Raw genomic sequence first — 16,850 nt, forward strand, 5'->3', positions numbered from 1 at the left:
GAATTTCTTTTTTATTATAATTTTTATTGTTTAGTTAAAGATTAATTTTCATCAACTCAATTATGAAATTAATAAAATTTTGAAAAAACTAAAAATATCACAAAGATTTTTTTTGTTATTTCGGAAAAATGAAAAATGAAAACAGTATTTTTCTGTAGCAACTATTTACCCTATGTGAACAAAAGCAGAGAATCATGTTTCCTATCAGAGGAATATTTTAAAACAATATAATAGATATAGGGCTTAGAGAGAGAATCATGTTTCCTATCAGAGGAATATTTGAAAACAATATAATAGATATAGGGCTTAGAGAGGGTTTATGTTCATGAGCAGCGTAGAGCAGAGACCCTATAGAGATATAGAGAGCATGAGCAGCATAGAGAAGCAGAGAAAGAGAGAGCAGTAAGCGAGAGGCAACAATCCAGACATGGGAAAGAAGAAAAGTTTCGTGAACAAGAAGAACTCTGCAACATTCCGTTTGGTTTACAGAGATTCACCGTCGACTTTCTCTGATCCATTCGGGTTTTTAAACGACGGTGAGAGGGTTTTCACGCGGGTCGACGAAGGCACAAGCTACGTTCCGGGCTTCACAGACGATGACCCTCGCGCCAATTTAGAAGAGGGAGAAACTGACTCCATCTTTGCAGACGCCGACGAAGATTCAGGCGAGGAAGCCAACATCAGGCCCAAGAAAGATAAATATAAGAGCACTCATCCGATCCCCCATGGATCGAACAATGGGCAAGGGCAAGGCCCTCTGCCTGATCACATCAGAAAAGAAATCATAGAGCTCGGTTTTCCTGACGATGGCTACAATTATCTCATGCATATGAGGGAAATCAGGGCTTCTGGAGGGGGTTCTGCCTTTGTTCCCTGCAGGAAACCTAGGCTGGAATCCATACGACCAGATGTCAAGGTAACGCAGAAGGCCTTGTTTTGGTTGGGTAGCAAAAGTTTATTTTAGTTTATTTTATTTTTTTCCTTTTTAGCTGGAACGTATGCTTGTGCACTACTCCATTAAATGGCCTCTGCCTCTTCGGAACAAAGATATACATAAATTTCAAAAGATCGAAGGTGTGGAGCACCCAATTAAAACCGATATGAAGCAAGTCTGATTCAGACCTATCACTGTTCCTAATTTCCTGTGTTTTTCTAGTAGAGTATTGACCGGCATATCACCCTATGAAGAACAAACAGAAAATGCGCATTTACTGATTGTTTAGTCAAAATATTTTCATACTTTGCTTCCTCATGGGCTGTTTGTTTCTTTAGCTTCTTCGCCCGACCGGAAATCCTTGTTTCACGTTTCCTTCTGGACCAAGATCAGCATTGCCTGCAGGAGTTCTCTTGGCTAGACCATTTAACTTTTAGCGAGACGCTCTAAGAGTTGCTTTTGCCCTCCCACTTTATACCTTCACTGGATGTACTCTGTTAGTCGCTTGGAGCTACTTCTGTGGGCATTTGTTGGACATCAATTTTTTTTATCTTATTTAATCTTGTAGCTGGCTTGTCTAACAGTTTCTTTGGTTTGCTGCTAATACGAAGCCCATTGTGCATTTACCTGCTCAATCAGGTATCTGATGTCCCTCTGATGTTCTGCCACCGCATATTTCCCTGCCTCAAATCTTCTTTTAAATGTTACATACATGTCCTCACATGGCTGATTTTACTCCTGCAACTTTCAATTTATACCACGACCTCGCGGAATTATTTTGAGGGAATTCAGTGGCAGCTTTCAGAGTAACCTTCTTAATTATCCCGACTTGTTTTTCTGCCTTTCGCTAATTTGGCAATGTGGCAAGAAGAAAAGGAGAGTGTTCTGAATTTGGGGATGCTTTCTTAGTCACAATCTTGGAGGGATGACCTCACAGACTTCCTCAAGCCCTGCGTTTTCCTTTATCTTTAATTCCTCTTACCTCCAGCTTCATTCCGTCATTAGCCCTTTGATCTGCCTTCCCATTAATTTTCTTGGCCACCCGAAAGAAGCTTCTCACCTCAAAGATGTGCAGAAGTTGTGGGATTTTGTTAATTATTTTCCCCGAGGGAATATTTTGGAGCTAATCTGACCTTTTAGCATTTTGACGGTCAGAGCAAAGTCTCTAACTCCAATTTTTCACTCAACGTGTGCTTCTTTAAAAGAGACATATCTTGGCGGACTGCCAATGGGTCAGCAGCATCATTCGATGTTGCCCCAGCTCCCAGGTTAATGGTGCAAGGGTAAATCTGCCAGCACCTGATGGCCCTGGGTTTCCTTTTGTTGCACCATTGAAAAAAATGAGTACCCTGCTTCGGGATCAATTGACCGGTTTCTTTATCCTGTCAGATTGAGTTTCCAACTGTTTTGAAGGGTTTGATTCTGCAATAACTGTGGTGGGTTGGGAAGCCTGCCCTCCCTTGCTTTGACTCTAGTCTCTTCCTAACCAGTTGAGCTCAACTGCCTGTATAACTGGTGATTGAAGTTAAGTTTTGCATTGGATCTGATGCTTTCCACTGACAGAGATACAACAGCCAATGCTATTTCCCTTGCCCCCTATTTCTGATTCTGTAAAACAGCTATGTTGCCGGCTGTCCAAAGTTTACCGATAATAAAGTGAGGGCTTGTCTGTCGTAACATTGCCAGCAGGGTTTTTCTTTTATAAAGGGAGGAGACATGTGCCTTCCAATTTAGCAAAAGATCAGACCAACTATCAAATTTAGGGAGGGAGTGGATTAGTCTATTGGAGACTTACCACCAATGAGAGAGTATAGGGAAGCCAGGGAGGTACCTGCACTGTTTGGGAGGGATATTCTGCAATGTTCAAAGCCAGTTCAGAGCCTGTGGCTAACCAAGTTTATGGAAAATCAATTGGGACAAGCCAAGTATTACAAAGGTAAATTTCATCAGCTAATTACTCTCTTGCAACAGATCTAACTGCAAAGAATTTGCAGAAAAACACATAATTGCCACATTTTTTTATGTTGGAGAGAAGAGAGTGCTCCTCTCATCTTTGCTGGGACTGCTCTGATAAGAAGCATCTGACCGGGAAAGTGGAGCCATTCCTCTCATTCTGATCTGCAGGGCTTTCCAGACCTCTTCAAGATTTCTTGAATGGGGATACAGAGGTGACAATGTTGCCAACTGCCTTCTGTGTTCCAACTAGATCTACCAGCAATCTGGCATCCCCTCCCTTCAAGCCAGTTGGGGGGTGTGTGCCAATTCCGGGAGGCTTTCCAAAAAGGGGTTCCAAAATCTTATCTTTCATCCTAATATCAAAGACATTTCCTAGAGGCCCTCATAAGGAATCTTTGGTCACCTATAGAGAATTTTTAACCCATTTCTCATGGGAGAGCCATGAATTCTTCGGAAAGCCATTTCCAGACACCTTCTGTCAGAAGTCTGGAAGTATTTCTTCACCAGAATCTCCTTCCGCCATCTGTTTTTCCCCAATGCCTAATTCAAAATGATCCTGTTGCCCATGGCTAAGTTCAATTTTATGGGGTCCTTTCTGTTAAAAATCAGAAAGGCAGAAAGATTTTCTTATATTTGTAATTACTTGTGATATTCTTTTAGTTTTATTATTATTATTATTATTTTACATCAAACAATCATCAAATCAAAACATGAATATCAATGACACCAGATGTAGGCTCTCAGCCAGGGCTAAAACCCCCCTCTAGGGGAAAACCCAGTCAAACTCTTCCACTAATCAAATTGAGATAGGCCAAGACCTTAGACCAAACCAAAAGACCTTCCTCCTCCACCAAGTCAGCCTTCCAAGATGATTCGACAAACTTCAGTAGTGTCCTCTTGTCCAACAGCTTCAGTCCAACAACAATCCTAGCTACTTCATAATTTCGATCCCCAACTACTTCAGAATTTCGGCCCAGCTACAGTACCGCAATTTAGGCCCTTCCAACAACCCATCAACTTAGCACGTGTGAGAGAAGGAGAGAGAAAATTTGACTTCTTATGCTTGAAAAAGACTCCCTTTTTCCTTCATGTTCCTTGAATTTCGTACCCTTTTTCTTCTTCCAACAACTGCAGGTCGAACATGTTGTGGATGTGTTCCAAATGAGTCAAGTTGGTGCCCTTTTATAGTGGTTGTGTGAGGTCGAATTCCTTTGATGAGGCCGACTTGTCTTCTTTGAGAATGACTTGGTGGGGGGGGGGGGGGGGCTAAATGACCTATTTTACATAAAAATAAATTTTTTTTCTTGATTGATAAAGCCCAAGAAGAGTCTTTTATGATGACATTGACAAGGACACTTGACATAAACCCATGCTTTAATAAGTCAAATTTCTTTTGACAAATACATTACACCATGACTCAAATACAATTATGAAGACCGATACTAGTTACATTTTTAAACACTTTATCCCAAATCCCCCCAGAGACATTGGCTGAAGTACTCTTTCCCATTTTAATAGGTTCATTTTTCTTCTGCCATCTGTTCGCTCTCCCTTCCAAAGAAAAGATCTTATTAGCTTGCCAATCATCATTTGAAATATTGCTAGAGTAGTGAAATACAAGCAAAGAAATAATGGAAATGCATATAAAATTGATTTAAACAACACCATTCACTTATGTATTGAGCAATTGGGATCCCAAGCCGTGATTTTCCTTTTTCTCTTTTCAAGAATTGCCATCTAGGGATTTTTCTTATGAATAAATAGGGTCGTGGGGGTCCCTAAATACGTGAAGGATCTCTAGGGGAGGCCAATTGCAAATTCTAGCTCTCTTGCAAGTTTCCCAAGCTCAAATGCTTGGGCATACGATCCATGCAACATACACTTTTTCTTGTAAATTGCTCCACCCAAAGCATATAGATTTTAAATAGAGATCCATAATTACCTTGAATCTTTGGGCTATCATCAAGAAGGCTCTTCCAAGGAGGGGTGCATTAGTTGTGAATAGTGCATAATTTGAGGCTCTCAACCCTCAAACTATTTTGATTCCACAAAGGAAATCTTGGTGCCTGGCCTTTTCCGGGCTTAACCCTAAAGCCTCAACCATTATGGTAGCTAGGTATAATGGTAGAGAACAACCTTGCCTTAAGCTGGTAGAGGGCTACAGAAGCAGGACCTAATCCACTGAATGAAGCTGAAGAAAAACCAAAATTTCCAACACAACAAATAAAGGCTATGTTAATTTCCCTTGAACCTAGCACCCAACAATTCATTATCCTGGCAGATTGCATATCTATCGTATGAAAAAACGACTAATTTCTTAACTTAATTAGAAAAAGCTAAATTCCACATAATCGGTCTCAATCACAATGACACATAGATTTTGCCCAATCAATAACTCTTCATTTAAATCTGAACTTACTTGGGCTCTCATCCTAGTATAATGGCCCAATTGAGAAATTTACATATACAGTATGCCTTGGATATGATCTAGCAGATTAGGCCCTAGATTAGTCTTCTATCTCTTTGGCTAATCTGGATCTCTAGTACTTTAGCCCACCTAGAACTTCCTTCCACCCGACACACTAGAGTATCACACTATTGACTTAAGAAAATACCTCTCTCAAAGGCTAGTGTTGTTGTATGGTGTGCGTTCTCCTCTCTAGCCTTGCGTTTATAACTTTACTTTGAGCTAAATCCCTAACCTAATCTCCAAAGTGATTGATGATCAAGATTAGATATCACCTCACTTGAGATTAACAATTGAGATTAAACATTATCACTAAAGTAATTTACTTTAATTTTCCTAATCCAACACAATAATTATGTTCTTTTTTGAAGTTTAAAACTTAGGCAAAGTTACATTAGCAACTTGTTCACACTTGAGCAAGTGTCCTAAGGAGATTTGTGGGCGACTTCTTGCATGCCTGGACACTTATGCCTGTGGAGAAGTAATGCTCAAGCTATGAACATTAACACTCCCTTTCAGCTAGAGAGGTATTTTTGTGCCCTGGAACTGGCGTGGATCTTGGAGTTGCATTTGTTGCCATGGCTACTCTCGTTGAATTGGAAGCCTTTCTTGCCACCTGGTTCAGAAACATCCTCGAATTTCTGTTTCCCTTGGATTGATTCCTAGAATACTTTTGCTCTTGAACATCTTGTAAGGTTATCTCATACCAAGGGACCTTCTTGTCAGGCTTGGAGGAATTTGCTAACTGCTCCTCCCCACCTGAACATGAAGGTCAATTCCCTCAGTGTTGCTCAACCTTCAGAGTTACTTGCTTCTTGTTCTCTGTTACTGCTTTTTTTTCTCCATTGCTTGAACAGGATGACCCTTTAGCCTATACAAGTTGCTCTCACTAACTCTAATGATGTGGCCATTGTATGAATTAGATCCCATGGGTTTGATCAGTGCATGTCCATCTTGGAATGCCACACCAAACTCCTTCTCTATTATAGAGACTGAGAGCAAACTCCACCTAAGTTTTGGCGCCCATAACACGTCCTTCACTTCCAACTTGCCTCTTGACCCAAGCTGGAATATCATTGTTCCAACCCCCTTCACTGCATGTTTGGTATCAACACCAAATTGTACATTCTGTTTTGAGTCCCACTAGGTCGGGCTGTCAAAAAGCTCATTGCCCCTGTCATATGCTGTGTGGCTCCATTAACTAGCAACCATGCATTCATTGATAAGGTGCTTGAGGAAAGTTAGGAAACAAGTGTGAACTCAGTTTCAAGCTTTTTGGCAAACTCTTCTGGAGCTTTTGTTGACGCAGCTATAGTTGATTGCATGGTCTTTCCACCCTTCTTCCTCTCTGGATATTGTGAAGGATAGTGTCACGTCTTATGACACACAAAACACTTGACCTTAGTCAAGTCCTACTTATTTGGTTGTGAGGTTGACTCCTCACTTCCGCTGCTCGAACCTTTGTTCCTCATTGCCCGATTGGCAAGAGCAAGATTCTCATCATCCCCGCTCTTATGTTGTCCACTAGACAATGATTTCTCCCATATTTCCTTCTGAGTGAAGTCAACAACATTTGCAATTTTTAAGAATCGATCGATACTCAAGTTTTATTTCACAAAAAGGACATTTAGTCCAAAACATTGACTTGTAATGGAATTCATCTTTCATTCAAAATCCCTTTTATAACTTAGATTATAACTCGGTTTTATAGCTTTTTAATTGAAACTTTAGAACTCCCTTTTTGTCTTTTTTAAGTCACTTCTCATAATATAATAAAATATCCTTATTATTATTATTTTTATATACTTTACAGAAAAATAATTTAATAAAGCTTTTATCGGGTACTTTTTAGATTTATAGCCTTTTTGGTTAAAAAATGATTGATAAGAGAATACTCTTATAAGTTATAATGACCCTCGTGATGGTTTACTTATCTCATTGTCTAGTCATGAGTGAAGCGGTATGTTCCTTTTGACTTTTCATTAATTTATTATTTATTATTATATTATTATTGTTTTTTTTATGTTTATAAAATTGCCCTTCCCTTAAAAATTGCTTTGCTCTCAAAGCAAGGGTAATGAGGGGCATTGTTTGTGAACATTTTCTATTTACCATGATGAGTCTTTTTTTAGAAGGTTTTTTCATGTGATAAAATATTCTTTGATGGTTTTGGAATCTTGATTTTATTTAAGTCCTTCTTTCTTGTCTGTGAGGTTGCCTCCACTCTCTTACGCTTGCCTTTGTTGGTTCCTTTGCCTTTACCCTTATTTGCCTGACGAAATAAGGCTAGTTTCTCATCACCACCCTTCTTGTTAGCCTTTGACTCCATCCAAGTCTCCTCTTGTATACAATCATCCCAAAACCTCTCAAAGTAGGAAGGTTTTCCCGACTGCAAATACCTTTGAAAAACGGTTTCCATGAAGCTGGGAAACCATTCAATGTCATGTTCACTAGCTCTGCATCTGCAACTCTATCCCTAACTGTTTCAAGTTGATCATGAATCTGTGTGGTCTTCATAAGGTAACTGGCAACTCTGTTTGATTTGGTCATCTCTATGGATCTAAATTTGTTCATATCTGTTTATGTTCTGACTCTGGAAAAAACTAACTAGGGCATCAAACATCTCCTTTGCTGTATTCATCTTGGATGCATGAGTGACCAGATGGTCCTTTATGGCATCCAATATCATCTGCTTGGCCTTCATTTCCTTTTTGTTGTGAGGTACTAAGTCCTGGGCATTTGTAGGCAGAGTCACAACATACTTGACAATATCCCAGAGGTCATGCTTTTTTAGTTGGAGTGTAAGTCTCACTTTCCATGCTATGAAGTTTGAAGCACCATCCAATCTCTTCTTAAACTGCAGGTATGCTATTGCCATCTTTGAGATTTGTTGCCCAAACTCACAATATTTATTTTTATTTTGAAATTCTCTTATTGCTGCTCCTTCCCTGCAGGCTGCAATAAATTTATTGAAGAAAATCCCTAAGAATCTCAATCAGAGATCAAACTCTAATGCCATGTTAGAATTTCAAGCCCCAGGTGACTAATGTCTTTATGATCCCAATCAAACAAATAGATCATTGAATGTAATTAACGCTGGAATTAAATTTCACACCATGGCATCGATCACACAATATCTACAAATTAGATAGCGGAAGCATAAAACATAAATTCTCACATATGTAGGTAATTACTTATTCAAATCAGCTGTTCAAACTTCATTTCTTTAAAAAATACTTACAAGGAAGCCTCTGCACACTATTCAAAAAAATAGCATGCATGGATACCAAAAAATGCATTGAATTTGAGCTTCTACAAGCTCTTTGAAAGGCCCAGCTGCTGAAAGATATCAAGAACAATAATTCAATGCTGTACAGCATTGCTGTACGGGTTGCATGACTGCTGTACAATGTTGCTGCATACTGCCTGGGAATGACTCTTCCTTGGCTGCCTGCTCTCTCTCTCTCTCTCTCTTTCTTAACTGCTCAAGGGTGTAAGAAAGCTTTTCTACCTTGCCTCATCTTTATACCTTTCCTCATCTTTATACTTTTTGCGGTGAATATATTTTTAAGATTTCTCCTGCTCTAGGTACAATTTCAGACGACTGCTAAATATGCAGCTTTCACCTTTTTACTAAAGTGAATTACAAAATAGAACTACTTTTTGGATATATATATATTTTTAATTTTTTTTTTCGAAAATATCTTGAACTGCTTCTCACATGTGCACATTGAACATGTTCAGAAGTTCCTGTCTGAGCTATAATTCTCATCAACATCATACATAGTGCCCAAGGCATCTCACATCCCTTGACAGTCTTATTCTTGATGATACAAAGAATTAGGGGATCCTCCACAGAATCCAACAATACTCCCTTTGCATTCTCTTTTTTTAGTTTTTTTGGTTCAGCTAGACTATCCAAGGGGTTTGAACTTCACGCTAGGAGTGCCTTAACAGTACAACAAATCATTGACTGTTCTAAGCCGTGTGGGCTGCTCCCTTTGCATTTTTGTTATACTTTGCCAAACCATTTAGATTTGTAGGCAGGCAGTCTGACCTTCATCTCCAAAAGGTACGATAAGTTTGTTGCTTCTAGGAGGTTTTGCGATCTGTGCCTCCACAGTACAAAGGTGGAAGAACCCTTTAGATGATCACACTCATGCATACTGGGATTGCTATTTCTGCAGCTCTGCAACAACCTTAGCAAACAAATTACTGAACACAAAAATCATATCCGTGGCTTATAAGTGCAGATCACCTATCTCTTATCAAACTTGGTATTCCAATCATTGGAAGATCTTAGGCACCAACACCCTTTCAACCCTTCTCAAATCCACATGTGCCAATCACTGTCACATATTTGCTTCAATTTCTGAAGCTACTTGGGCTTCACACCCTAAAATCCTCTGATACTGTTCTACCCTAGACATATAATCAACATACTGGAGTCTGGAAGATTTCAGATACACCACTCTGATAGTATGTTGAAATTCTCAGCAGATGGTAGCTGTCCTAGCAATCTGACCTAAACTACCTACTTACAATAAAAGAAATTGAAAGTACTATCTAAACTGCAATCTGATCTTTACGAGGAACTGAAACACATCATATTGAAAATTGCCACACCAAGTGCAACAGGGCCAAAACTCTAATCACATCACTGTTTTATTTCTCTGAAAACAGGGAATATTTGAAACTTCAAATCCTATCTCTAATCAGTTTTGCTCTCTACTGAACTGAATGAATAAGAATAGAGACCTTGCCTTTTTAAATAGAGGTGGAGGCTAGGGTTGCACGATAAAATAACCTGATTCTGGGCACCTAGGTTAGAGTGCCCAGCCTGCCTGCATATATGCCATGTGTTGGCCACCTAGAGAACTGCCTCTAGATTGGAGTAGGCTACACATGCACCTCACCTTTATCCTCTCCTTGCGATCAACGCCCTATCTCTCTAAAGACTGGGAGTCCACCAATCTAGTGCTCTTTTCCTTAAATCTGACTCACAAATAGGAAAGCAAGTCAAAAATAGAATTGAAGCCAATTTGCTGAGTTCAGAATGACAACTAATATAATAAAGTAAGTGCTGTTCTAATTTCGTGATAGCTGTTACAACTGGAAGAAATTTGTGGATGGCACATGCATGTTAGAGCAAGGTTAATTGGGAGTGGGAGCAGAAGCAGGGACCGGGAGCGGGGAGTGACATTTTCAAAAGGTCCTGGTTCGGGAGTGAATCAGGGGCGAATTTTTATACAATATATATTTTTGTATATTTTGATGCATATTTTTCAACAAAAGCATGTAGCATGGATTAAACCATATAACATCAATCAATTAGAAGTTATAATCTTTATCAACCACATGCACAAGTTAGTAACATACAACATATCGAGTCTCATGATTCATCAATCTTAAATTTTCAAGCTTTCAAAATTCAATATATAAAATTTATCATCATTGATCACTAAGGCTGTAACTTGTAGCCTTGTAACCATTACCAATACCATTACCAAGTAACCAAACGATAACAAAGGATATCTAACATGAAATGAATTGTTTCAACTTTCAACTTTTACGAAGCATGAGATTAATAATTCATAACCAATGAGTTATAATTGCCAATTTCAAACTTAAATTGTCATATATTGTTTACAAAATATATCATAATAAATATGAAAGAGTCAAAAGTTATAAAAACTACTAGCAACTAGAAAAGACAAGTAAATCCATTATCTATTGCTAATGCTTGGGCCTCTTGCCACCACGAGAAATGTCTAATTTTCGAGAAGTTCGTGGTGGTCTACTGGGAGTCTCCTCTCGCATAGTTGGACGACTATAACCAGAAGGCACATGACCTCCAAGTGAGGATGTAGATGTAGATGGAGGTGGCGGCAACAAATGCAAAGATTGTGCACATAAACCAAACCTTCTGCCCTGTTTTCATTGAGTATGTTTCTTCTCACATTATGAATAAAGCTATAGGTGCTCCAACACCTCTCTGCAGAAGAAGTATTTACAACTTGTGAAAGGACTTTTTTTGCCAATTTTGGCAAAAGTCCCTATCCGCCATACGCGCCCCACCATGTGATAACATCAAATCTGTCCCTATCTTCCATTGCTTGTAAAGAACCGAACACTCCAGTGCTAATGAAGTATTTTCCTAATTCAAGACCCAATCTAGCACACTCCTCCCTGTCAGGGACCAACTTGTGTAATGCTGCCATATACCCATTTTGTACCTCTAGATCTGTATGGGTTTTGGCTCTATCCTCACCCCTAGGTGTAGGTTTGCCCAACCAAAATGGAGAGTATTATTTTGGCGTAAGGATATATGCCAAGGCATGTAGTGGAACATTAAGTTTATCCCACTTTGCACACACAAATTTGTGAATAATATTGTACAAGTTGGGATCTTTTTCTTGAACAATATCTTTTATTTTCCCTGACATGTTATCCATCTGCTCATACACCTCCCCAATCACTAGTGCATATGTATTTGCAAAATGAATCATGTTATAAATGGCTTGGTGAATTGCAAAACTTCCCTTACACGTGCCCAAAACAGACCATCAAGAGCAGTGTTCTCCACCTCTTCAAAACCTTGCTTGTCAACTGCGGTTGGGCCTTGTCCTTTAATACCTGCCAGTGTTGACTTGATACCATGCTAGCCAATGATTCTCTTACCTTCAAAAGGCGTCTGAAGGTGAGGTAATAGCTAGCAAATTTAGTCTTCGCAATCTTCAATAGCTCCAAACTTGAGTGACTGAGGAAAAGCCCATGGGTATTGCTATGCTTGGTAATAAATTTTATCATTCTTTTGCCTGTCTTGTACAAATCTCCATTCCGTTTGTATTGAGGGTGTTTGTTCTTAATAATATCATGCATCAAAAGGTTCATTGTGTGAACCAAACGCCCAAACCAAAATACGTTGGGGTATCTATCCTCAATAATTGCTCTTGTTGCCTTACAATTAGAAGCATTATCATTGATGACTTGTATGACATTGTTTGGCCCAATTCTTTCAATTGTTTGAAGTAATGGTTTTTCAATGTTGATGGCGACCTTGAGCTTTTTTGAGTAATCATATGTTGAAAGGAAGACTGCACCACTAGTCAAGAACACTTATCAATGGCTTGCCTTTTACATTTGTCCAACCATCAGATACAATGGATACCCCATGCTCATTCCAAGAACTTGTCATTTTACCCAAAGCATGTGCTATTTTTGCTTTTTCATGATCAAGTCCCACGGTTCTAGCCTTGTCATACCTAGGGCTCTTGTATCCTTTGGGGGCATCATTAATGGCGGAAACCATTTCATGCCAATAAGGTGAGCGAAGAACATTGAATGGTATCCCACATGCATAGAGAAACCAATAAATTTTTAAATCCACATCATTCCTACACCCTTTGTCAAGGAAATCTGATATGGTTCTACGCCTTAAAGGGATGTTTGTTCCTATGCCTCCATATCCACTGCCATGGGAGGATGCTGATGGAGTTCTTAGTCTATGTGATTGTGGGCTAGTGGTGTCATGTTCAAAGTCAGCCTTTGATCTTTTAGATTTGTATCGGGTTTCCTCCTCGTCGCTTGTGTATTTGGCTTTTTGATGTTGTGACACACTTCCACAAGTTTTGATTCCTATTTGTTCATTTCCATCCCATGGCATTTTCCCACAAAGATGCTTTCTGGCATCGGTGTATGAACCTGTGTAAGTCTTTTAGCAATGAGGCATGTAAAATTAGTGGTTTCACCCTCTTTCACTCCTTTAGGGCTAGAAACATATTTCCACAATTGGGTTTGGTCTGATTTGGTTTTTGTGCCCTCATCATCTCCACTCTCCTCCTCCACTTCTTCACCAAGGTACCTGTCCTCTCCAGGATTTTCAACTCCACCACTACCCACTTCTTCATCCTATTCATCAACCGTCCTCCTTCTACTCTCCAACACCATAATAACAAAAAAGGAACCAACATCAAGAGAATGCCAAGCCATATAGCCATGATGTTTGAAGTTTTGATTGTTTGAACTTTGGTGGAGTTATAGTTTCTTGCCTGCAATAAAATGGAGGAATGAGAATGGGAAACTTGAAAGAGAGAAGACAACATTTTCATTTAACAATGAACATATAAAAAACACAAATGTTAGATTAGAGTCTAGATCCTACCTCTTTGGCCTTCAATCCTAAGCTCCAATCTCCCTTGCAAGCTCCTCAAGCTCCCAAGCAACCCTCTCAATCTTCCTCCTCAACTCTTGCTCCAATTCCAAAAGCCCTCTCCTTGCTCTCTCATATGCAAATGGTGAATTGTGGGAGGGGAGGAGGGCCTTTTATTTCTTTTGCCCCTCCCCTCCATCCAAAAACTCCCCTTCGTGACCACGTCTTTTTCGCCCACAGGGAGCAAATTTTTTATGCGGGAGCGCCCACGGATTCGCTCCGGGAGCGAATGCTCCTTGACCGCTCCCTTGTTCGCTCCCAAAAAACCAGAGAGTGCGGTCATGAAATTCGCTTGTGCTCCCGATGTCGCTTTCGAGCGGAGCACGCTTCGGGATTAGGTTCCAGGGGGGGTGGTGCTCCCTCGCAACCCTGTGTTAGAGGCATGCATGCACTCGCTATCTGCCTATAACTGTTGTGCCTGCTAAAGGCCAAATGCTTTTCATACTCAAGGCATCTCTTATTCTGCAAATAGGAACTAAGCTGAATGCTTTTCTTGTGCATTGCCATAGGTGGAGAGATTGTTGTAACCTATAGTTGTACCTTCTTTATTTGTGCTAAGGTCTTTGACACCTTTAGAGGTACTTGCGGAACTGACAAGTGAGCCTAGGACAAGAATACTTACAGAGGTAAAAAAAATTATAACAAGGAGCACAAAACTCATCCATTTTCAACAGATACATCACATGGTGAATGTGAAGTAGTCTGTTGTCCTGGCAATAATGAGCCAAAGAAGTATTAGGGAAAATTGAGGAATACATTTGGGAGTTTGAACTTTGAAGTACATGTAATTTGTGTCCTAGGTTTATCAGAGTGATGTTTGTAACAAAATTAGAACAAAATTAAATTAATGGACCTTATAGATGTGGAAGAAGAATGGGTCACGACAAGAATGAGTGTGAAATAATAGAGGAACAACAAATATTGTTCAAAGCGTTGGAAAGAAGACCGAAATACACACCTCCTCCAGTTTGTAACACTATGTAAGAAAAAAAGGAATTGAGAGGAAAAAAATGCTTTGAATGAAAAGAGGATTGGGTTGAAGGACATTATTGTAAAACCAAATACTATACTATGTCGAAGGAGAAGCTAGTGTTGCAAACATCCCAATTTTATTGCGATAAAATCGTGAAATTGTGATTTTTTGGCCTAGCTGGCGTTTGGTGAATTTTACCGACATTTTCCCGATTTTTACGATATTTTGGTTTTCTAGACCCTTGCCGATTTTATCCCAATGTCGATGTTTGCAACATTGGGAGAAGGTACAACATATAACATCTTTGACAACTCCCTGAACCAATATGGATTCTGATCACGAGGAAGCAAAACCAAAAATTTCCTTAGTAGCAATAACTAGGATCTCTAACTAAAGACCCTTAAACTTAAGGGCTACATAAAAAATCAAAATGTTACCATATTAATAAATTCAAGAAGCACACATGGTTTTATTGATAAGTTGGATGATATGAAATGTGACCCTCCCAAATTTTCGAAACTGGGAAACGCGATATATATATATATATATATATGTTATGTGAAATCATAAAGCATACATGATACATTATAATTTATTATATTTAAAGTTTAAACATTATGATTAAATTGTCCAATGTCAATGTATAACCTATAAGTCTCTAAATTTACATCACATTTACTCATGAATGATCACATAATGAAAATAGCAATATCAGAATATCCAAAATCAACCTTCATTATATATCCAAATCTCAAAATCAACCTTTATTATATACATGAGGCTGCAAGTACAATAAAGACTATGACGCTGCAAGTAGTATAAAGACAAAAGACTAATCCTTATAAAAAATAGAAGCAGAAGGATGCTCAACAGTGGATGGTAGTGTTGAAGAAGATGATTGGCCAATTCCGCTTCTAGGCCCCTGGTCCTCAATATCCTGGGCAACAAGAGAGAGCTCCAAATAAGGACTTTTTGGATCCACATCCCATTCTTTAGAAGGACCACTGCTATATTCTGGACCCCTAGGAGATGCAAGGCGAATGTTGGAGTGCACATAAACAAGATCCTGTGCATTCTGTGAGCCCAACCTATTGCGCTTCACAGAATGAATAAAACCATAGGTGCTCCAATTCCTTTCTGGTGATGAAAAACTTGCCACTCGTGAAAGAGCACGAATGACAAGGTTTTGCAAATGTACACTCTTTGCTCCATGACAAATCTACCACCTAACTGGATTCATGGTGCTTCTCTCCTTCAACGCTGATATATCTGAATAATCATCTAATCCTGTAGCAAAACTAGCAAATTCTTCCTTCACCTCCTTGTGTAGATGCGCTGGAGGCATTGTCATAGGGGTTTTTATCACCCCATTAGCCACCTCTCTATCCTTATGGTTTGCCTTCCTCTTCCCATTGCTTTGAGCAATAAGCTCCTCATCATCAAATTTGGGGTTCAAGGCATGTGCTAAAGTGTGGAATGGAGTGTTGAAATTGTTCCACCTATCAACAATTATTTTCTTGACTAAATCAACAAAATGATTATCAACAAACAAAAGCTGTGGAGACTCTTGTGAAATGATTTCCATAGTTTTCTCAACCATGGAATCCATGGCATCATATACCATGAAAGAAGCTCAAGAAAGGTTGGTCAGTGTCAGTATTCCGAAGAAGCTCAAATGTAGGGGCTTGTGAACTTTAGCAAGAAATCTATCTTGCTCCACTAGTCCTCATCAAGGCACAATCTACTCGCCTTATATCCTCACTCTGAATCTGCATGTCTTCACTCAGCCCAAAGTTGACTCACCACCATAGAAATTGATGCTTGCTTAACCTCAACAAGGTGATGCAACATTAGGAAGTTTGAGGCATATCTTGTCTCAACAACTTTTAACAACTCTAATTTGGAGTACTCTCGAAATATTGCTTGAGATTGGTGGTGGTTGGTGATGAATTTAACAATCTCCCTTGCTTCCCCTGTGATTTGCTTTATCCATGGAACTTTATTGTCGATCTCCTCTAAGATTAGATTCAGATTATGGACAATGCAGAGTGTCCAAAAGATGTGGTCATACCTCCCCTCAATAATTAAACCTGCAACTTTGAAAACTGGTGCATTATCTATGATAACTTGCACCGCCTTGTTAGGTCCTATTTGTTCAATAGATTTTATAATAACGTCAACAATAAACTGTGCATCTTTTACCTCTCTTGAGCAGTTTCCCGCCTTTAAAAACATTGCTCCTTTTGGTGAAGTGGCAATGATATTTATCAATGGTCTGCGCCTTGTATCTGTCCATCCATCTAAGACT

General features: G+C 39.3%; 1 protein-coding gene across 1 annotated transcript in view; it reads left to right on the top strand.

The window, feature by feature from the left end:
* The first annotated feature begins 287 nt into the window (after positions 1 to 287).
* Positions 288 to 16,850, top strand: part of LOC149242068 (uncharacterized) — a 62,466-nt gene continuing 45,903 nt past the window's right edge. Inside the window, exon 1 of the mRNA XM_089374161.1 lies at positions 288 to 916. Within this exon, the coding sequence (XP_089230287.1) occupies positions 428 to 916 (489 nt within the window). The 5' untranslated portion in view covers positions 288 to 427. The remainder of the gene's footprint in view (positions 917 to 16,850) is intronic.

This window comes from Pinus tabuliformis, chromosome 8 (genome assembly GCF_031772625.1).
Source record: "Pinus tabuliformis cultivar Carrire ecotype Pingquan chromosome 8, CPIR1, whole genome shotgun sequence".
In the NCBI taxonomy this organism is placed as follows: Eukaryota; Viridiplantae; Streptophyta; class Pinopsida; order Pinales; family Pinaceae; genus Pinus; species Pinus tabuliformis.